A 23359-nucleotide genomic window follows, 5' to 3' on the forward strand; every position below is an offset into this window, starting at 1 on the left:
TTCTTCTCGAGCCCTCCGAATGACAAACTCAAAAGACACTTCTGAATAATAAAGCATTTATTACATGTTGCAGATACCAAAAACAATAGAAAACTTGTATAAATTAGGAGAAAGGCCGCTTGTTTCCCGTAACATTCCACAAAAGGTTGACCTTTATGCTGTCTATTAAAAGGCGACGTGATTTCGGATGTCGTTTATCTGTTTTACCATCTCTTGGATGTGTTCTCCCCTGAAACAAAAGAGGGGAAAAATACACGTTAGACCAGAGATGGGGAAACCCAGGCCCAGGGGCAAGTTGTGGCCCCTTGGGCTCTTTTCTCAGGCCCTCCTCTCTCTCATCATCCTACCCTCCCTTCCTTCTCTCTTGCCTTCCTATTCCTTTTTCCTTTTCACCCCTACTTCCTTCCTTCTCTCTTTCCTTCCAACCTTTTGTCCTTCCTTCCCTCTCTTTTCTTTCCGCCCTTCTCTTTCCTTCCTCCCTCCCTTCCCTCCCTCTTTCTCATTTCATCCTTCCCTTCCACACCTTCATCCTTCCTTCTCTTCTTTTCCTCCCTTTTGTCTTTCTTTCCCTTTCCTTCATCTTTCCCTTCCATCCTTCCTTTCTTTCTTTCCCCTTGTGGCGATCAACGAAGAGATCTTATACTTATAAGTGGGCACGATTCACTAAATTCACTCAAAGAAAGGGTGTTGAACCTCTGGAAGCTTCTACCTCTTTGACGTTAGATTTCTTAGTATCCTTGATGGATTCGGGTCTCTCAATATCATTGCTAAAGTGTTACCTTGCAGCTCTGTCTTGGTACAGAAGGAAAGCTAGTTTGCCATCTTGCTTTAAAGACCCTCTAATATCCTTGTTCCTAAAAGGGGCAAAGAATATAAGACCCGCAGTAACACCAGTAGCTCCGCCTTGGAGTTTGGAGGTAGTACTTTTGGCCCTCACGAAACACCCATTTGAACCGCTTGCGACAACAGGAATGTCTTTTTTATCGTGGAAGACATTCGCTTTCCTTCTTTCTCTCCTTTTCCTCCCTTTTGGCTTTCCTTCCTTCTCTCTTTCCTTCATCTTTCCCTTCCTTCCATCCTTCCTTTCTTCCCTTCCACCATTTCATCCTTGCTTCCTTCGTTTTCCTTCTTTCCTTCCTTTCCTCCCTTTTGGCTTTCCTTCCTCCTCTCTTTCCTTCATCTTTCCCTTCCTTCCATCCTTCCTTTCTTCCCTTTCATCCTTGCTTCCTTCGCTTTCCTTCTTTCTCTCCTTCCTTTCCTCCCTTTTGGCTCTCCTTCCTTCTCTCTTTCCTTCATCTTTCCCTTCCTTCCATCCTTCTTTGCTTTCTTCCTTTTTTCTTCCATCCTTCCCTTCCACTCTTTCATTTTTCCTTCCCTCCCATTTAGTCTTCTCTCCCTCTTCCCTCTCTCTTTTCCTCCCTCTTTTCCCTTCCTCCTTTTTGTCCTTCCTTCCTTCCATCACTGGGAAACTAGTCCTCCTAGCAGGGAGTGCTAGCATGCGTCCCCCAAGTTAGAAAGTTTCCCCATGTCTGTGTTAGACTCGGCAAGGAAAGCAGTAAAAATAAACTCGTCTTTGGGCTTTACAGTGAGGCCAGTGCTCAGATGGGCCTGTGTGTGTGCATAAGCATCTCCCTGACCATCTACATATAAAAGTCTTATGGATGTATGACTCTCTGCACCGCAAAGGCTGTTGCTAGGTGAAGTGGCCCTCTGTGAGGTCGCTGAGAAAGAAAGGTGACCTATTTATGGGGGGAAAGAGCCAGGTTGGCTCCCTCAAAGCTGGAGAAGGGAGAAAAGAAAGTAATAAAAAAATCAGAAAGAAAAAGGAAGAAGTGGAAAAAGATGTATGAGAGAAAGCAAGGGAAGAAAAGAGAGGGAGAAGGTGTATGAGGGAAACGGAGGAAGGAAAGAAGAGCCACAAAGAAAGCTCACTGCCTTGGAGACATGTAGGGCTGGATAAGGTAGAAAGTAAAAGAGGAAAAAGTGAGAGAAAGCAAGGGAAGGAGTAAAGAAAGAAAATAGAGAGAGGAGGGGAACAGAGGAAGGAAAGAAAAAGGAAGGGAGAGCAAGGGAAGGAGGAGAGAAAGGAAGAGAGGGAGAAGATGTATGAGGAAAACAGAGTAAGGAAAGAAAGAGCCATGAAGAAAACCCGCTGCCATGGAGACATGTAGAGCTGTAGAAGGTAGAAAGTAAAGAAAGAAAAAGGGAGGGAGAGCAAGGGAAGAAGGAGAGGAAGGAAGAGAGTGGGAGAAGGTGTATGAGGGAAACAGAGTAAGGAAAGAAAGAGCCATGAAGAAAGCCCGCTGCCATTGAGACATGTAGAGCTGGAGAAGGAAGAAAGTAGTCAGGCAGTTCCAACCACACCCAGGCAACGTCAGGTAGATACACTAGATGTTTTTTATGTAAGGGGAGCAATACTCCAAAAATTAAAACCTTACACACATATGTAGTACTTGGAATATGCAAGGACTTGGGAAGAGCAAACAACCTCCGAGACATTCCTCCCAAGAGCAGCACTGAAGCCCCAACCGAGCACAGCCATCGCTGGCCATATTTCAAGCCTATTGAGAATCTCCAACTCACTCCTCTTTCAGGACGGCCTGGATGCACTTCCTCTGGGAGGCACTGAGGGTGATGCTGGGCTTGCGGGGGCTGCTCCCTGTCTCCGTCTTCCTCTGCTGGTAATCCTTCTTCATTTTGACCTGCGGGCACAAAGGCAGGCAGGCGGCCTCCTCAAAATCACTGAAGTCCTTGGTCAAGCCCAAGGCTTTCACGGTTGGATTCACCAGGGTGTTTGTGTGGTTTCCAGGCCGTGTTGGCCAATGCGTTCTAGCAGCATTTTCTCCTTTTTTGTTTCACCTGCACCTGTATTGACTGGCATTTTCAAAGGTCTGATAGTGGTAAAGCAAGAGTGTGTGTATACACACACAAACACACACACACACCCCTGTGGAATGATGTCCAGGAAGGAATGAACCATTGTCTGAGGGTGCAATTAGCAAGCTTGATTTGCATGAGTTGAGTGCCATCTACCCATTAGCATGTGAGTAAACCATGAAGAAAACACCTGGTGGTGCAGTTGGTTAAACCACTGAGCTGCTGAACTTGCGGACCAAAAGCTCGGTGGGTCGAATCCGGGAAGCGAGGTGAGCTCCCGCTGTTAGCCCCAGCTTCAGCCAACCTAGCAGTTTGAAAACATGCAAATGTGAGATCAATTCTGCAAGATGGTAGCTGCGCTCCATGAAGTCATGCTGGCCATATGACCTAGGAGGTGTCTACGGACAACACCGGCTCTTCGGCTTAGAAATGGAGATAAGCACCACCACCCCAGAGTCAGGCACGACTAGACTTAATGTCAGGGGAAACTTTCACTTTTGCTTTTGAACTGTGGTGTTGGAGGAAAGTTCTGAGAAGATCCAACCAGTCCATACTTCAGAAAATAAAGCCCGACTGCTCATTGGAGGGAAGGATAGTAGAGGGCAAGATGAAGTACTTTGGCCACATCATGAGAAGAAAGGAAAGCTTAGAGAAGACAACGATGCTGGGGAAAATGGAAGGAAAAAGGAAGAGGGGCCGACCAAGGGCAAGATGGATGGATGGTATCCTCGAAGTGATTGGCTTCACTCTGAAGGAGCTGGGGGTGGTGACGGCCGACAGGAAGCTCTTGAATGGGATGGTCCGTGAGGTCACGAAGAGTCGGAAGCGACTGAACGAATGAACAACAACAAACCACCAAGATTGCATAGTCAGTGATTTGAGAGCATCTGCATGGAAGGAGCCCAGCATTTGTTTCCTTCCACCCTGGACATTATTCCATAGTTCACTGGCTTGATTCCCATCAGATCCTCTGAAGATGCCAGTAGGTACAGGTGCAGGTGAAACGAGCAAAGGAGCAAATGCTGCTGGAACACATTTGTCAGACTCTGGAAGATCTTGGAGTTGAAATCAAATTCACAACAATAAAATGCTGGGGAGAAGTATTTATTTTCTACTTTCCACAATTCCCTAAAAAAGACAGTTCTAAAGCTTCCCACTCTAACCTATCAGCCCCAACTTTCATCTACCCGCTAGTGGGCAAACAGTCTGTGCCCACAGCGGTGCCCACAGTCTGTTAACTACAGTTTCAATTTCCTTGACAAAACAGATGTCTTATCTACACTCCCTGCCCCAACTGTTCCAAGCTCCCCCCCCCCCCCCCATCCCAGCCAGTCCTAGGCTGATACGGCGATCCAACGTTGGATTGGAAACAAACCACACAACACCCCATTGAAATAAGAGTGCCATGTGAATGGGCCTCTGGGGTGCCTTTCACCTATGGCTCCCTTACCTGTTTGATGGCATTCCCTAAGTGCCGTAGCTGTTCTTGTATCATCTGCAGCTCCTTCTTCATGTCCTTCTCACTGTCTGACAGCACAGGGAGGTGAGAGTGGACGCTGCGCAGGACCGTCTTCATCCTTTCCAGGGGCACAAAAACAGCACTGAAACACTCATGTGAAGCCCACAAAGCAATCGATGAAGACAAAGGTGGAAATCCGGGACTGTCAGCTGCATTAAGATCACTACTGATCGAAAGGTCATGAGTTCGAAGCCAGCCCAGGTCGGCGTGAGCTCCCGACCAAAATTGTGTAGCTTGTTGTCGACAAGGAGTGTTTCTTATAAGTCAGAGCACGGTCCAGGATAACTCCCAGGTATTTGGGCATGGGATTTCTTCCCAGGTAGTTATGGGCTCTGCAATAGTGATTAAAATGTGGAAGGATGGGTGTTGTAATCCTACATATATAATAATGCATATTGGGGATCCCATTTAATTTTGTCGTGCAATGTACAATGATAACAAAAGCTATTTCATTCAAAGGAGCCTGATGTGGCCTCCTGTGCATCCTTACCTGTTCACAATGTCTTCCTGCTTTTCCTTGGCTTCCTCGTACTTGTCCGCCAACCGCTCTGCCATCTCCCGAAGGCTCTTCCTTCAAGTTGAAATATATATATGTCATTTTGGTGCAACTATTCTGTTTAAAAAGAATTGCAAGTTATAAAGGGAGTTATGCTATTGACTCACCCAATGCGCTGCTTTAGTACACAATGGGATTTGAGGACAAAGGGCTTTCCCGCAATGCCTCGGGTATTCCGTGAAATATTGTCACAAACGCCTGAGGCATCAGAGGAAAAGGACTTCCGGGAAGGAGAAGTAGGCTTGGGCCTCACCCACATACTGAGATCCATATTTCTTACATCGTAAGATGACATTGATGGTAAAGCGCATCCTAATTCCAGATGCACCTGTGATGTATTATTATTATTATTATTATTATTATTATTATTATTTTATGTTCTATTCTTTACTAATATTTATCATTACTGTATTTCTTCCACTGTAAGACAACAACAAAAATACAATCAGGTGCACCTGCCATTATTATTGTTGTTGTTGTTTTTGTTGCTATATTATTTACTAGTATTTCTCATTACTGTATTTCTTCCATTGTAAAACACCATTGATATTAAGGCACATCCGAAGTTCAGTACCAATGACAACAAAATACATCAGGTGCACCTGCAATTTTATTATTATTATTATTTATAGTATTATTATTATTTTATGTTCTATTATTTACTAGTATTTATCATTACTATATTTCTTCCATTGTAAGACAACAACAAAAATACATCAGGTGCACCTGCAATAATAATAATAATAATAATAATAATAATTGTTATTATTATTATTAATAATTATATATATATATATATATATATAAAATATGTTCTATTATTTACTAGTAATGTATATTTCTTCCATTGTAAGACAACAACAAAAATACATCAGGTGCACCTGCAATAATAATAATAATAATAATAATAATAATAATAATATATAATTATTATATGTTCTATGATTTACTAGAATTTATCATTACTATATTTCTTCCATTGTAAGACAACAAAAATACATCAGGTGCTCCTGCAATAATAATAATAATAATAATCATATATATATATATATATATATATATATATATATATATATATATATATATATACACACACACACACAATATGTTCTATTATTTATTAGTATTTCTCATTACTGTATTTCTTCCATTGTAAGACACCATTGATGTTAAGGCACATCCAAACTTCAGTACCAACAACAACAACAAAAATACATCACCTGCATTTATTATTATTATTATTATTATTATTATTATTATTATTTATAGTATTATTATTTTATGTTCTATTATTTACTAGTATTTATCATTACTGTATTCCTTCCAGTGTAAAACACCACTAATGTTAAGCCACATCCGAAGTTCAGTACCAACCACAACAAAAATACATCAGATACACCCGCAATAATAATAATAATAATAATATGTTATATTATTCAATACTATTAATTATTACTGTATTTTTCCATTGAAAGACACCACTGAAGTCCAGCAGAACAAACAGGGATTGCAAATAAATAAATAAATAATAAAACCATTCTGAGAGAATTGCATCAAAGCTTGAAATAAATAGAGAGGAGGGATCTGTAGCTTTCTGGTGAAGAAATCACCTCACAAACAAAGTTAGAAGGCTTTAATTCAAAAGCATGCATTAGGGAACGCAACAAAATTCCAACTGACAGTTTATTTCCCTCACGCCTCACCCTGGCCCCTCCCCTGCACTGCTCTCATTTCCATGACAACCCTCTCCCAGATTTCAAATATTAGGCATGGCCTAATTTCCTGGCTTCACACAAAACCAGGAAATAAGGTCATGACAAATAGAAAGTAAACTAGCCAAAAAAAGCTCAGAAATAGGTGGGCCCCACCTTTCTTCTCGACAGTAGGCAAGGTCTTCCAGCTGCGTCTTCTTCTGCTCAAGCAGCAGCTTCACTCTGAGGAACAAGGTGGAGAAAGGCCATAATAATCAGACTTCATTGAGAGTCCATCATAAAAAACAGTTTGAAGAGACTGCAAGGCCTGTCTAATCATCCAAAGCCGCTAACCACGTCCCGAAAGATGGCCACCAACAGAACTCTAGGCATTTTGCTCTTCTGTCTGTCCCAAGATGTTCTTTCCGGTGGAATCGCTTCTCTTATAATATATTTTATATTACCATTTTATTTTATATTATTGTTATACTTTATTGGATATGTGTATGTGTGTGTGTGTATATATATATATCTTGTAAGCCGCTCTGAGTCCCCTTCAGGGTGAGAAGGGCGGCATATAAATGTCAAAAATAAAATAAATAAATAATCATTATTTTTATTATTATTAACTTACTGACTGTTAAAGAGGAGCTGTTCAGCAGTGGAACTCTCTGCTGCAGAGTGGGGTGGAGGAACCTTCCTTAGAGGCTTTGAAACAGAGGCTGGATGGCCATCTGCTGGGAGTGCTTTGACTGTGATTTTCCTGCCTGGCAGGGGGTTGGACTAGATGGCCCATGGGGTCTATTCCAACTTGATCTAATCGAAAGGGAAAGATACTCAGGACTCACTGCACCCCAACACTATCAATCCCAAACCCTTTGGGGTATCCAGTGTTGCCTGCGGAAGCCAAAGAAGCTTTCAGAAGCCTTTACCTTCGCTGGATCTCTTCCCGGGCCAAGTCCTGCTTCAGTATGTATTCTTCCCTGAAGACTTGGGTGGCCCTGCTGAGGAGCTGGAGGCCTTCTTCGGGGGGAGGCGAGGACTCTTTATCCGCTGCTCTGCCAGGCAAAACAAAGGAACCATCATCTCAGCATGTGAAGCTACAGGAAGAGACCCCAAGAAGCCCCAAGAAGCAAAACGTCACACTGGTGTGCTTCCCTTGTCGTTCCTACTGGGACTCAATGGCTAAAGCAAACCACCCGAGATGTGTCTTTCTCCACTAAATCCCAGTCTGCAGTGCCTGCAACCAGAGGTTGGACTGGATGGTCTACGGCATCTCTTCCAAGCAGAAAGAGGTAGCGTACTTCAACAGCAGCGGGTTGGCGGAGCCACGACTCAAGATGCTCTGGATGTGCCTCTCGAAGGAGTCCTGCGATTCGGACAGGAGGCGGAGCGGGGAGGCCGCCGCCCGCGCATCGTCCTTGCTGCACAAGAGTGGAGGGCACGGCGAGTGGACGGTCGAACTGCCAAAGGAAGCATCGAGCGCCGGTCAGCATCACCACTTCTTGCGCAATGAAACCCTCCCACCAGGGATCAAGACATCAACTGGGCGGATTCACTAAGCCAAGGCACGGAGTTACTCCATCCATAGGACACAGTGGGATTTCCCCCAAAGTCCTAAGGCAGGCGCTACATCTAAATCTCTGCTTGCAAATGATAACATGATTTTTCCCTTCCGCAGAGGCAAGGAGAGGCGCATCTCTCTCCAACACAGGTTTAGGATGGTTTGGTGCTTACAGAAGAGGCTTGGTGACGCATTCGTAAGTCTCTGTGATGCAGACCATCGTAGGGCCCAGGATGTCAGAGATGATGGTGAACCCGAGGATGGAGGCGGGCTGTCTGCAAGGAAAAGACGAAACGAAATACCAATGCCAATGACGTTTAATCCTGCTTTAATGTTTGTGTATCTGTCGACTCAACTTGTAGGGAAATGCTTTTAATGTAAGTCGCTTTTAGTCTCCTTTGTGGAGAGAAAAAGCAGGGTATGAATAAACAACAACAACACATTCACATATGAATAATAGATACATTGTCGCTTTGAGTCTCCTTTGTGGAGAGAAAAAGTGCTTTTTTTTAGTACCACACTGTATGCTTTTAGAAATAAAGCCTTCCCACTCTGTTCGTGAGACAATTTCGTGAGGCCAGAAAGCTGCAGAACAGAACATACATAGCTGCTTTGAGTCTCCCTTGCGGGGATAAAAAGCAGGGTATAAATAAACATAATCATAATAATCATACATTCTAATAGAGGGTGAGGCAGCATAATTTCCTTTTTTCAAAACTTAATAAAACCCATTATATGAATCAGAATTTTTTATTTTTTTATAATGTAGGTGCATACCTAAAGTTCTGATTTACATAGTTTTGAAGATCAAATTAGGTAGGTGACCCCATTCTCCATACACTAAGTAAATCTATTTCTGGCATTTGTCATGACTTGCCAGCATAGCAGGCGTTATGTTGACAATTTCTTCCAGGATGTTGGTCTTCAAAACTTGTACGGTCCTTGGACGGTTCACATATACACGGGATTTTAAAAAAGCCCATAGAAAAAAAATCACAAGGGGCCAAATCTGGAGAGCGGGTCGGTCACTCCAAATCCGCTCGAAAAGTAGGCCTCAACGGCAAAAGAACACTCCTCACTGTTCCAATGCATGATGGCAACTGAACTGTGTCAGGACAAAACTTTATACTCTCGCCTGTCAAACGAGACCACTATTGCTCTGCTATGTCTTCAACCGACTAAATGGCACGCATTTTAAAAAAGGAAGTTATGCTGCCTCACCCTGTATTAATAATAGATACCGTATATACTCGAGTATAAGCCGACCCGAATATAAGCCGAGGCATCTAATTTTACCACAGTAAACTGGGAAAATGTATTGACTCGAGTATAAGCCGAGGGTGGGAAATGCAAAATAAAAATAGATACCAATAAAATTACATTAATTGAGGCTTCAGTAATTAAATGCTTTTGGATATTTACATAAAACAGTTATTTAAGATAAGACTGTCCAACTCCGATTAAACCATGATTCTCAACTTCTTCCATGTAAATGTGCTCACCTATCCTTCCCATAATAATGAAGAGAGTAAAATAATATATGTAATAATAATAAATAGCAAAAAATAATAAATGTAATATAAAAATAATAAATAGAAAAAAAGGCAATAATAATAATAATAAATAGAGTAAAATCATAAAGGTAATAAAATAATACTAATAACAGAGTAAAATAATAATCTTGACTAGTATAAACCGAGGGGAGCTTTTTCAGTCTAAAAAGGGGGCTGAAAAGCTAGGCTTATACTCGAGTATATACAGTACATAGCCATATGTGCGATTCACAGTTGACCACGATGGGGAATAATAATGCCACCTGGGAAGTAGCAGGAGGCACAAGTGGAGAACGTGTTTACCATTTCCAGAGTTAAAACAGCTAATACATCCAAGCAACATTTTCAGAACATTAAGAGATTCTTGTGAGACTATCCCATTGTTTTCAATCTTTCTGCAGCATGCTATGGCTTCTGCCCAGTCACATGTGGCCCTGCAATCCTTGTCAAAGGATAGAAACATGTCTTGCTCCCTCCCTCTCTCTCTTTTTCTCTCTCACCTGCACGGCAGAGGCTTGGTGCAAAGGATGTGCTCCACAAAGCATTTCTCTTCTGCTCCGAGTTCCTGCAAACTATCTTTGTCTTCCTCGTCTGGAAAAAAGACAGCAAACCCAATCAGACCGACCGATGGCACACAGCAGCATTAAACCCAGAAAGGAAACGGGGGCGGAGAAACTCCCGACCTCACCTGAGCCAAGGAATTTGTGCAGCTTGTTGATCCAGGGAAGGCCGACGCTATGCACCCCGGCATCATGCGTGCAGTGATACCGAGAGGGACATTTGGGATCTGGAAAACAAGTGCGTTCGTGGGTTAGAGCGAATGAGCAAAATTCAGCTTCTCAGTTAGGAATGTGTGAAACAGCAGAAATCTGTTGTTTTCGGGAAGATTCCAGGAGATTCAGTCCTGAGTTCCATTTTCGTTCCAGGAAATAATAATAATAATAATAATAATAATAATAATAATAATAAACTTTATTTATACCCCATCATCATCTCCCTGATGGGGACTCGGAGCAACATATTACCCGGACAACATATTACAGCAATAAGATCAAAACATACAGCAATAAAATCAAATATCAATACAGCAATAAAATCAAAACATCATCATCAGAATACATTAATAATAATAAGGAAAAAACAGTCATAAAATAACATTCTAATAAACACTATCACAATAACGATAATAGTGGGCGGGCCACATGTACAGGATAAAACAATTTAAAAAACTGTGATGAGATAAAATAGGAGCAAGACATTTACGGGGAACTCATAAAACACATAGATTTATGAGGTTGGACTTCCCATTTGGGGGGCGCAAACTCCAATAGCAGGAAAACGTTGTGGGGTGCAAAATGTCATGGTGTGCACCTACTCACCAAAGGCGCAGCGGAAGAGACAGGTTTTAAGGTTCTTTTTAAATGTTTCTAGTGAAGGGGCTTTCCTGATCTCTCCAGGTAAAGAGTTCCAAAGTCGGGGAGCCACCGAGGAGAAGGCTCTCTCCCTTGTACCCACAAGACAGGCTTGTGAGATTGGTAAAGGTGACAGGAGGACCTCCCCCGAAGATCGAAGAGCCCGGGTTGGTACATGGGGAGAGATGCGGTCACAAAGGTAGGTGGGTCCCAAACAGTTTAGGGCTTTATAGGTGATGACCTGTACCTTGAATTGGGACCGGAAAATAAATGACACTTGGCATACTTGTAGGAAATATTTACGGCTGCAAGTCTGCCAAGTTCCATGGCGTTTCGCTCATCTACTGATTTTTTGGCATTTTCTAAAAATTATTGTCAATAACATTTAAAAAAAACCCACCTACAGCAGCGTGAGCCACAAGAAGGGAGGAGAATGGGCAGCACCAGGCCTCTGATTGGCTGAGCAATGCGATGCAGCATGGCTGCACTCATTGCTCAGCCCCATAGGAGATTGTTGCTTGCGCTTGCAAAACCACCAAACAGATACTATTAATGAAAAATAAGCCAGAATCAACAAATATTTCCCAAATGTTCAGTCATTTTGTTTGTTTTACTCTAAAATTTAGAATAAGCCCCCTTTCCCTACACAGAGTGGTAATCCCCAAGTGGAAGAAGCTCCGGAAGACCACCGGAAAGGTGTTTCTGGACTACAACTCCCAAATTCCGCCGATCATTTTCTCCTCCTATGAAGAAAGTGTCACGTGGTGCGGCTGGACAGTCTTAACCGAAATGTATTGTATTTCGGATTTTGGAATACCTGCATATATGTATTTTGTGTGTGCGTGTGTGTGTGTCAGGAGCAACTTGAGAAACTACAAGTCACTTCTGGTGTGAGAGAATTGGCCGCCTGAGAGAACGTTGCCCAGGGGATGCTGCCCGGATGTTTTGATGTTTTACCATCCTTGTGGAAGGCTTCTCTCATGTCCTCGCATGGGGAGCTGGAGCTGACAGAAGGAGCTCATCCATGCTCTCTTCATACTGAGGGCAACTAACACTGAGCTATAGGCGGTGCTCTTATATTGAACTATAGCTTGTTTCCATTTAACACTTTCAGTGCTTGATTCACATTTTTGGAATTAAAAATACCTAGTTAATTTTTAATATTTCTAATAATTATAATGGTAATTATAGCAATAATACATTCCAATAGATATACAGCAGCTGGGTCTCCTTTACGGAGAGAAAAAGCGGGATATAAATAAAAAAATGACAATAATTTTAAAACAAGTAAATAATAATAATACAGTGTTCCCTCACTTACTGCGGGTGTTACGTTCCAGGACCACCCAAGAAAAGTGAAAATCCACAAAGTAGGGACGCTATCTCTCCCTCCCTCTCGCTCCCTCTGTGTGTGTGTGTGTGTGTGTGTGTGTATGTGTATGTATGTGTGTGTGTGTGTGTGTGTGTGTATGTATGTGTGTGTGTGTGTGTGTGTGTGTGTGTGTCTATATATATATATATATATATATATATATATATATATATCTCGCATTGCGAGGATGAGGCAGAAGCGAGGAGCGATTTAAAGGCACCGCACACTTTTTTTTTGCTAGCTATAAGGAAGGGGCTATAAGACTGTGATTTACATACTGGTTTGTATCTCCTCTCTCTTTTTTTATGATTGACTGCCTCTCTTTTGAGGGGGAGAGTGAAACCCCCTTCCACACTCCATTGTTGCCAGGAGGCAAAAACCCGCAAAACAGCGAGTCCGCGAAAAGCGAACCGCAAAGTAATGAGGGAACACTGTAATATGGAAAAAGCAAGTAAAATAAACGAAGAATTCTCAAATTCAATGTCATAACATCTTTAAGGACAGCAATGGGGGGGGGGGGGGCACTGTGGCCAGTCTCTTACCTCGGTGCAGCTTGATGGGACAAGAGAAGTCCGACTCCAGCGGCTGCTCGCCTTCCCGCGAGGCCAGTCTCAGCGCAAGTTCTAGCTCCACACATTCGAACACATACAGAGACAGGATGTGATCCGGCCGTGAGTCCCAGGATTTGATGGACTGCGGGGAGCGTGAGAATAAAGCCTGTCATCAGCATCTCAAGAGGCCCTCGCGTTCAAGTTACTCTATCAGTCTATCACTTCCTTGTTTCCAACAGACCTCACAACCTCTGAAGATGCCTGCCATAGATGTGGGCGAAACGTCAGAAGAGAATGCTTCTGGAACATGGACAGGCAGCCCAGAAAACTCACAGCAACCCAATTATTATCATTATTACTATCACCATGTCCATCTAAAAGTCCAAGCCAAGTTCACATCAATCACACAAAACTATTATTATTATTATTATTATTATTATTAATAATAATAATAATAATAATAATAATATGTGATTAATGTGATGCCTGGCATAGATGCGGGCGAAACGTCAGGCGAGAATGCTTCTGGAACATGGCCATACAGCCCGAAAAACTCACAGCTGCCCAGTGATTCTGGCCATGAAAGCCTTCGGCCACCCAATAACAATAATAGTAATACTGATAATTGTTGTTATTATTATTACTATTATTATTATTATCTATATAAATAAAAATGTAATGTTAGTTTGTGGGATTCACAGAACTCAAAAACCACTGGACGAATTGACACCAAATTTGGACACAAGACACCTAACAACTCAATGTATGTCCTTCACTGAAAAAAATTGATTTTGTCATTTGGGAGTTGTAGTTGCTGGGATTTATAGTTCACCTACAATCAAAGAGCATTCTGAACACCAATGATGGAATTGAACCAAACTTGGCACACAATTCTCCCATGACCAACAGAAAATACTGGAAGGGCAGTGTCCTTTGGTTTTGGAGTTGTAGTTCACCTGCATCCAAGGATGACTATGGACTCAAACAATGATGGATCTGGACCAAACTCTACACAAATACTCAATATGCCCAAATGTGAACACTGGTGGAGTTTGGGGGGAATAGAATCTTGACATTTGGGAGTTGTAGTTGCTGGGATTTATAGTTCACCTTCAGTCAAAGAGCATTCTGAACCCCAGCAACGATAGAATTGGGCCAAACCTCCCACACAGAACCCCCATGTGGGCCATAGCAACGTGTGGCAGGGGACGGCTAGTTATTATTATAAAAGTAGACAGGTAAAGATATAAAGTTTGAAGTAGCATGAAAACTAACCTTTTGGACATGCATATCTTTTATTCCCAATTTGTCATTCTCTTTCTCTTCTCAAGGTAGATTTTGCCCTTCTTAAATGGGAAATTATGCAAGGATTCTAACCCTTCCGATCAGGAGCCAATGGATCGATTTCCAGGTCTTGTAAAAACCTTTCTTCTGACACAAAGCTGAATACAAACCTACCGCCTGCTCGTCGTCGTCGTCTCCCTCCAGCACCACACAGTGATACAGCATTCCTGACTCCGTGGCAATCACCAGGATGTTGGGGACACAAGGGAGGCAGAGCACAGCGCACGCGTCGTACCCATAGTTGTCCTCAGCCGCAGGGTGCATGGGCAGCGGGCCCAGCAGCCGGCCAAGGGTCCCAGCACTGAAATAATAACAACCCAATGCAGGGCGCAGAAGAGCTGATTAGCGCTGCAAACTCCCACTTTGGCTCCAAATTGCAAGCCCTTCCTTCCCACTGAGTTTAGCCAGGCATGGGCCAACTTTGGCCCTCTATGAAGTCCATAACACTTAGAATGGGGGGACCAAGTTGGCCCATGCATGTTGAAATGCCTCTACATAACAGTACTGCCAGAGTTCCAACTCTGGTATGACAGCAACAAGCCTCCATACGATTGCCTTTGACAGGCTGTTTTTCATGAAGGCACATTCGAATCATAGAAAAGCACAATCAAAGCCCCCCAACAGATGACCATCCAGCTCAATAAAATAATAACAATAACAATCATAATATCATTCAAAGAGATGCCTGGGTCAATTCAATCCAACCCCCTTCTGCCTTCATGCAGAAAAACACAATCAAAGCAATAACAACAGCAACGTTGGAAGAGTGCCCTGGGTCAATTCAGTCCAACCCCCTTCTGCCTTCATGCAGGAAAAGCACAATCAAAGCACCCCCAACAGATGGCCTTTCAGCTTCAATAATTAATAATAGTAATAGTAACAGTAAAGGTTGTAGCAATAATAATAATAATAATAATAATAATAATAATAATAATGAAGTTGGAAGAGACCCCTGGGTCAATTCAGTCCAACCTCCTTCTGCCTTCATGCAGGAAAAGCACAATCAAAGTACCCCCAACAGATGGCCTTTCAACTTTAATAATAATAGTAATAGTACTAATAATAGTAATAATAGTAATAATAATAGTAATAATAATAATGAAGTTGGGAGAGACCCCTGGGTCAATTCAGTCTAACCCCCTTCTGCCTTCATGCAGGAAAAACACAATTAAAGCACCCCCAACAGATGGCCTTTCAGCTTCAATAATAATAGTAATAGTACTACTACTAATAATAATAATAATAGTAATAATAATAATAATAACAATAATAATAATGAAGTTGGAAGAGACCCCTGGGTCAATTCAGTCCAGCCTCCTTCTGCCATTATGCAGGAAAAGCACAATCAAAGCACCCCCAACAGATGGCCATTCAGCTTCAATAACAACAACAACAATAATAAAACTGTAGTTGGAAGAGATCCCTAGGTCAATTAAATCCAACCCCCTTCTGTCATAATGCAGGAAAAGCACAATCAAAGCACGCCCAACAGATAGCCATTCAGTCTCAATAATCATAACCATAATACTGTAGTTGGAAAAGACTCCTAGATTAATTAAGTCCAATCCCCTTCTGCCTTCATGCAGAAAAAGCACAATCAAATCACCCCCGACGGGTGGCCACCCAACCTTCTTCTTCTTCATCATCATCATCATCATCATCATCATCATCATCATCATCATTTCACCAAATATTTCCCAGTGGAAGGAAGGGAGGGGGGAGAGGATGAGCATCAGCAAGGGAAACCGCGTCATCTTACCTGTGGAGCAGATTGACGTAGGTCAGGAAGGTCTCCCCATTTTCGTACAAGATGTATAAGGGATAGGCCAGCGCCTCCTCTTTCTCCCACTGGCCTGCAATGGACCTGGGAACCACGGCCAAGGGGCCAAAGTCCATTGCCACGGCTGTCTCACCCATCAGTGCCGTATATGCTCTCCTGAGAGAAGGAACGCAATCAGGAGGGAAAGCCTGCACATTCAGTTCCAGCGGAACAGTTTGTAAAGACATGAATGCCGGGGTCTGTCGCAGAGTCTGCCTTACCCTTTGCTAAGCCTCAATGTCTCTTCGTCGGCATCAGAGAGAGCAATAACTTTCACAGGAGTTTGAGGAGAACTCAGGCTGTAAATCCTAAAAGGAAAAACAGTGGGGGAAAATAAATATACAGATTGTGTACTGATAATAACTCTTTTCAGGGGTTAATTTGCCTTCCAAGGAATAATTTCTCCCCCTTCCTGTTGTCTCGGGATTTCTCTCCCTTCCTGTTGTCTCTCAGTTTGTCACTTGGGGGACAGCCTTTATTTTGTTCGTCATGTCATGACCTTATTTCTTGGTTTTGTGTGAAGCCAGGAAATTAGGCCATGCCTTAGATCTGTCCTGTGTATATTTGAAATCTGGGAGAGGGAAATGAGAGCAATGCAGGGGAGGGGCTAGGGTGAGGTGCGAGGGAAATAAACTGTCAGTTGGAACTTTGTTGCGTTCCCTAATGCATGTTTTTGAATTAAAGTCTTCCAACTTTGTTTGCGAGGTAATTTCTTTGACAGAAAGCTACAGATCGGGACATCTCACATAATAATCGCACCCTTCATTCATTCACTACAAGTGAAGCCTTGAGTGGAATTCCTTTTACAACATAATAGTCACTGCCTCTTTGTGGGTGGGGCAAAAAAGAAGAGAAAAAGCGCAACTATGACGTGGTGAATATGGTATTTTGGCCCATCCCGATTCACGCTAGAAGCTTCGTAAGTTGGATGTTTGTAACTCGGGGACGGCCTGTGTTTTACCAGCTCTGACCAGCAGTGGATGAGGAACTACACTACCAGTATCAGCATGACTTTATCTGATATCAGAATGACTTTATCAACAACCTCCTTTCATAGATTCATAGCATAATAAGAGTTGGAAGATACCCCATGGGCCATCCCTGCCATGGAGGAAAAGCACAATCAAAGCATGTCCGACAGATGGCCATCCAGCCTCCAATTAAAAGCCTCCAAGGAAGGAGCCTCCACCAGACTCCAAGGCAGAGAGTTCCACTGCTGAACAGCCCTCTCTCACAGTCAGGAACTTCTTTCTCATTTTCACGTGGAAACTCCTTTCCTGTGATTTGAACTCATGGCTCCACTGAGTCCTTGTTTCCAGGACAGCAGAAAAGAAGCCTCTCCCTCCTCCTATGACACCCTTTCAAATACTTATACATGGTACTCATGTCTCCTCTCAACCTTCTCTTCTACAAGCTAAATGGACACAACTCTTTAAGACACTCCTCATATGGATTTTTCATGGTCTCCAACATATTCGATCATTTTAGTCGCCCTTGAATTACTTTGTCAATATCTCTTTTGAACTGTGGTGCCCACAATGGGACACTGTGTGATTCCAGGAAAAGAGGTCTGACCAAATCACAATAGAGAGACACCATGACTTCTCTTGATATAGACACTAGACTCCTAAAAACAAGCGAGACATAGCCAGACGGTTACCGAATCGTGTTGTCGGAGGTAAGGAGCACAATGTGGGGCTCCAGCGTCTCACTGGGGTACCAGGCCGCGTGCTTCAGGGTCAAAGTTGCCACGCTTGTGAAAGACCGCTCGGCAATGGGGACGGTGCTGGAAGAAGAGAGGCGGGAAGGGTGAGGCAGTGTCCAGGCGAAGGAGAACTGAGGGGCAGCTGAGCGTGGGCTTCCTACCTGCAGTTGACCGTGGCCTTCCCTCCCTCGAACTCAGAGTTCTTCCCCCAGCGCTTGGGCAGCTCCATCACCATCACGCCTTTGGTGCCGATGAGCGCCACATGCTGCTGCGTGGGACTCAGCACCGTCTGGTGGACCTCAAAAAGAGGAGGGTTGAGGCACAGCAAGGTCTGGAAAGGAATGCAGATACAAGGGCTTCTCTTTGAAGACATCCTTAGAAAAATAAATCAGAAGAGGAGGAGTCTTCTCCTTTCCCTACAGAAGTGATTCTCAACCTTCCTAATGCCATGACCCCTTAATACAGCTCCTCATATTGAGGTGACCCCCAACTGTAAAATTATTCTACTTCATAACTACAACTTCACTACTGTCGTGAATAGTAATGTAACTATCTGATATGCAGGATGTATTTTCATTCATGGGACCAAATTTGGCACAAATACCTGATACACCCAAATTAGACTACTGGTGGGGTTGGGGGAGGAGTTGGGAATTGTAGTTGCTGGCATTTATAGTTCACCTACAATCAAAGAAAATTCTGAGTTCCACCAACGATGGAATTGAACCAATCTTGGCACACAGAACTCCAATGACCAACAGAAAATACTGGAGGGGTTTGGTGAGCATTGATCTGGAGTTTGGGAATTATATTTATTTAGGTTCTTGTGGGTTTTTTCGGGCTATAGGGCCATGTTCTAGAGGCATTTCTCCTGACGTTTCGCCTGCATCTATGGCAAGCATCCTCAGAGGTAGTGAGGTCTGTTGGAATTAGGACAATATATCTGTGGAATGGCTGGGGTGGGGCAAGGAGCTCTTCCCTGCTGGAGCTAGGTGTGAATGTTTTATTTATTTCGTATCAAAAGCATTGCATAAATTAGTATAAAACTGATAAAAATAGGAGCGCAGGCGGCTAAATATCTTTTGACCAAAAACGGGCAACAGCAATGGCATTGTTTGGAAGTAGGTATTCACCTACATCCAGAAAGCATTGTGGACTCAAATGATAGATCTGGACCAAACTTGGCATGAATACTTAATATGCCCAAATGTGAATACTGGTGGAGTTTGGGGGAAATAGAGCTTTGGGAGTTGTAGTTGCTGGGGTTCATAGTTCACCTACAATCAGAGCATTCTGAACCCCACCAACGATAGAATTGGGCCAAACTTCCCACACAGAGCCCCTATGCCTTGAAGGGACTTGCTGGTGCAAGCCTCTCTAGCCTCACATGCTCTCCCACACCTACACATGCGCATCATACTGAAATGCACCAAGCATGCCTGACCTAACCTCCCTCGAGTCTCAGAAACAGCCCTCCCATTGGGAGAACTGGGCCAAACTTCCTACACAGAACCCCCACGACCAACAGAAACCCTGTTTTCTGCTGATCTTTGGCGACCACTCTGACACCCTATTGCGACCACCCCCAGAGGTCTGTGGGGGGAAAGGAAACGCTAATGATTTATGTCTGTATTGATTCTGTTGTGGTTTTATATTATATATGAATGTTTTTAATTATATTTGTGGTATTGTGAACATCGAATTTATTTTACTTTTTGGTCATGTCAGGAGTGACTTTGAGAAACTGCAAGTCGTTTCTGGTGTGAGAGAATTGGCTGTCTGCAAGGATGTTGCCCTAGATGTTTTGATGTGTTACCATCCTTGTGGGAGGCTTCTCTCATGTCCCCACATGAGGAGCTGGAGCTGATAGAGGGAGCTTGTTGGATTGAATTGTTGCCTTGTAAATTGCTTGAGTCACCTGCAGGCTGTGAAAGGCGGTATACAAAAACAGTATATAAATAAATCTATATCTCTATATCTCTATACTCTCTCTCTCTCTCTCTCTCTCTCTCTCTATATATATATATATATATATATATATCAAGAGAGTGTTTGTATGTGGAGAATGGGAGGTGTATGTGGCAGCTTTCTGATTGGCTGCCACTGTGGTACAATTTGCATATGGTCTCGGATTGGCCAGTCTCAAAATTCCAAGATTCTGAGGTGACAAAGAGAGGAGAGGAAAAGGCCTGAGGCTGTGTCAGAAAATTACCAATACAGGCCAAACTTGGCACACAGAGCCCGCAATCCCCACTCCACATCCTACTGCAATTTGGAGGAGGCTGGACCATGGATGATGGGACTTGCAGTACCATCATTCACTTTCTGAGACCGCTGCAACCCTCATCTAATGACCGATCAAGACCAAACTTGGCACACAGAGCCCCCCATGAGCCCATGACCCTCTACATCAGTGGTTCTCAACCTCCCTAATGCCGTGACCCCTTAATACAATTCTCATGTTGTGGTAACCCCAACCATAACATTTTTGTTGTGACTTCACAACTGTAATTTTGCTGCTGTTACGAATCATCACATAAGTATCTGATATGCAGGATGTATTTTCATTTACTGGATCAAATTCAGCACAAATGCCTGATATGCCCAAATTTGAATTCTAGTGGGATTGAAGGGGAGATTGATGCTGTCATTTGGGAGCTGTAGTTGCTGACATTCATAGTTCACATACAATCAAAGAGTATTCTGAACTCCACCAACGAATGAATTGAACCAGTCTTGGCACACAGAACTCCTATGACCAACAGTAAATACTGGAAGGGTTTGATAGGCACTGACATTGAGTTTTGGAGTTGTAGTTCACCTTTATCCAGAGAGCACAGTGGACTCAAACAATGATAAATCTGGACTAAACTTGGCAGGAATACTCAACATGCCCAAATGTGAATACTGGAGGTTAGAGAAAATAGACCTTGACATTTGGGAGTTGTAGTTGCTGGGATTTATAGTTCACCTACAATCAAAGAGCATTCTGAACTCCAACAATGAGAGAATTGGGCTAAACTTCCTACACAGAACCCCCATGACCATTCGAAAATACTGTGTTTTCTGATGGTCTTTGGCGACCCCTCTGATACCCCCTTGCGACCCCCCAGGGGTCCCGACCCCCAGGTTGAGAAACACTGCTCTACATCCTACTGCAGTTTGGAGGAGGATGGACCATGGATGATGGGACGTGCAGTACCTTCACTCACTTCCTGAAAACAATACGACCCTCATCCAATGGCCAATAAAGACCAAACTTGGCATACAGAACCCCCATTACCCACTTTCCCTGATAACCCGGGCACTGCAGGGTCTCCAAGCTAGTAAAAAATGAAAGGAAGGGGCCTGAGGCTGTTAGGAATTGTGGGAGTTGGAGTCAAAAACACCTCATATGGGCCGATGTTTGCCCATGACTGCCTCAGAGCATGAGAGGAGGTAGGCCTCAGTGCATGAGGAGGTGGTAGTCCTCAGAGGATGCGAGCAGACAAAGGCCTGAGAGAGGCCTCAGAGGTGGTAGTCCTCAGAGGATGCGAGGAAGCAATAGGCCCGAGAGAGGTCTCAGAGGTGGTAGGCCTCAGAGCACGAGAGGAGGCAGTAGGCCTGAGAGAGAGGCCTGAGAGGAGAGGCGTTGGGCCTGGCTATACCTGGGCGCGCCCTTCGGGGCCTGTCTGCTCGCCTTCGGGGCCGCGGAGGCCGAGGACGCAGAAGGCGCCGCTCCTTGAGTCCCAGAGGAGGAGTTCTGCGCCGAGGCCGAGGAGCAGGGAGCGGGGCAAGGCCGGGGAGGAGCCCTGCTCGCCTGCCGGGGAGGCCTGCTCCCGCAGCCGGGCCAGCGCGGGGTGAGAAGGCAGCTGGGCCCACCAGCCTTCGCCTAGCACCGCCGCCATCTTGGAAAACGAACGCCTCCCCTCCCGGCCTGCTTTGCGAAAGGCGACGCGTCTGGGGGTCCGCTTCCGGCGCACGCCGGAAGCGGGCCCCCCAGACGCGTCGCCTTTCCTCTATTTCGCGCCATAGAGCTAGGAAAAATATAGAGAGTCAGAACAAAACTTCGCTGCAGGCAGTTTCCTGGTTCCTTTTAGATATTGGTTTGTTTATTCTCGAGGAGCCTCTTTCTTCCTTCTGTCGCTGCGCCTGAGAAAGAGAAAGAACAGGGCGCTCAATCTCAGAGGCCACCTAGTCTGACCCCCCTTTCTTCCTTCTACCCGGCCAGGAGGACACCACCTAATCCCTCCCGCCAGATGGCCACCCAAACCTTCAGAGAAGGAGGCTCCAGGCTCCAAACCCTGGAGGCTTGGAGGATCATCTGTCGGGAGGGCTTTGGCTGTGCTTTTCCTTCAAGAAGACAGAAGGAAGTGGGTTGGACTGGGTGTCCTTTGAGATCTCTTCCGATTCCATTATTATTATTATTATTATTATTATTATTATTGGGTTGTTGTAGGTTTTTTCGGGCTATATGTCCATGTTCTAGAGGCATTCTCTCCTGACGTTTCGCCTGCATCTATGGCAAGCATCCTCAGAGGTAGTGACGTCTGTTGTAACTAGGAAAAAGGGTTTATATATCTGTGGAATGACTAGGGTGGGACAAAGGACTCTTGTCTGCTGGAGCTAGGTGTGAATGTTTCAACTGACCACCTTGATTAGCATACAATGGGCTGACTGTGCTACTAAAGAGGCTGGGTGGCCATCTGTGGGAGTGCTTTGATGGTGCTTTTCCTGCATGAAGGCAGAAAGGAGTTGGACTTGGTGGCCCCAGGGATTTCTGTTGTTGTTATTGTTGTTACCATTATTTCCAGAGGCTAGGTGGCCATCTGTTGGGGTGCATTGATTGTGCTTTTCCATCATGAAGGCAGAAGGGAGTTGGACTGGGTGGCCCCAGGGATTTCTGTTGTTGTTATTGTTGTTATTATTGTTATCATTATTACAAAGGTTGGGTGGCCATCTGTCGAGGGTGCTTTGATGGTGCTCTTCCTACATGTCACAAGAGGGTTGACTGGATGGCCCTAGAGTTGCTATTATTATTATTATTATTATTATTATTATTATTATTACAGAGGCTGGATGGTCGTTGGGGTTGCTGTAATTATTCTTATTGACACACAACAAGAGTCCCTTCCATCTCTAGAATAGTGATGATGATGATGGTGGTGGTGGTGGTGGTGGTGGTGGTGGTGGTGGTGGTGATGATGATGATGATGATATCGTAATGCTATCTTCCTTCCTAGCAGAAGGGGGTTAGACTGGATGGCCTTTGGGGTTCCTTCCATCTCTAGAATAGTGATGATGATAATAATAACAATCATAATCATAATCAAAATAATAATCATATAGTAATGCTATCTTCCTGGCAGAAGGAGGTTGGACTAGATGGTCTTTGAGGTCCCTTCCATCTCTAGAAT

At 43.9% G+C, this 23359-nt stretch overlaps 1 protein-coding gene across 2 annotated transcripts; it reads right to left on the reverse strand.

The window, feature by feature from the left end:
* Positions 1-39: 39 nt before the first annotated feature.
* NUP88 (nucleoporin 88) lies at positions 40-21897 on the reverse strand. 2 transcript variants are annotated; one of them, XM_060756978.2, is made up of 17 exons: positions 21611-21897; positions 18125-18294; positions 17919-18044; positions 16480-16566; positions 16199-16375; positions 14554-14740; positions 13087-13237; positions 10449-10547; positions 10261-10351; positions 8381-8482; positions 7948-8106; positions 7576-7701; positions 6821-6886; positions 4887-4967; positions 4328-4454; positions 2584-2702; positions 40-229 (listed from the first exon to the last, which is right to left on the reverse strand). In XM_060756978.2, the coding sequence occupies exons 1-17, from the start codon at positions 21848-21850 to the stop codon at positions 166-168; spliced, it is 2172 nt and encodes a 723-aa protein (XP_060612961.2). In that variant the 5' UTR covers positions 21851-21897; the 3' UTR covers positions 40-165. The 2 variants fall into 2 exon arrangements, with proteins under 2 accessions (XP_060612961.2, XP_067328148.1); XM_067472047.1 differs by having other exon boundaries at positions 10261-10346; positions 10444-10547.
* Between the last annotated feature and the right edge of the window lie 1462 nt (positions 21898-23359).

Source organism: Anolis sagrei, chromosome 11 (assembly GCF_037176765.1).
Source record: "Anolis sagrei isolate rAnoSag1 chromosome 11, rAnoSag1.mat, whole genome shotgun sequence".
Classification (NCBI taxonomy): Eukaryota; Metazoa; Chordata; class Lepidosauria; order Squamata; family Dactyloidae; genus Anolis; species Anolis sagrei.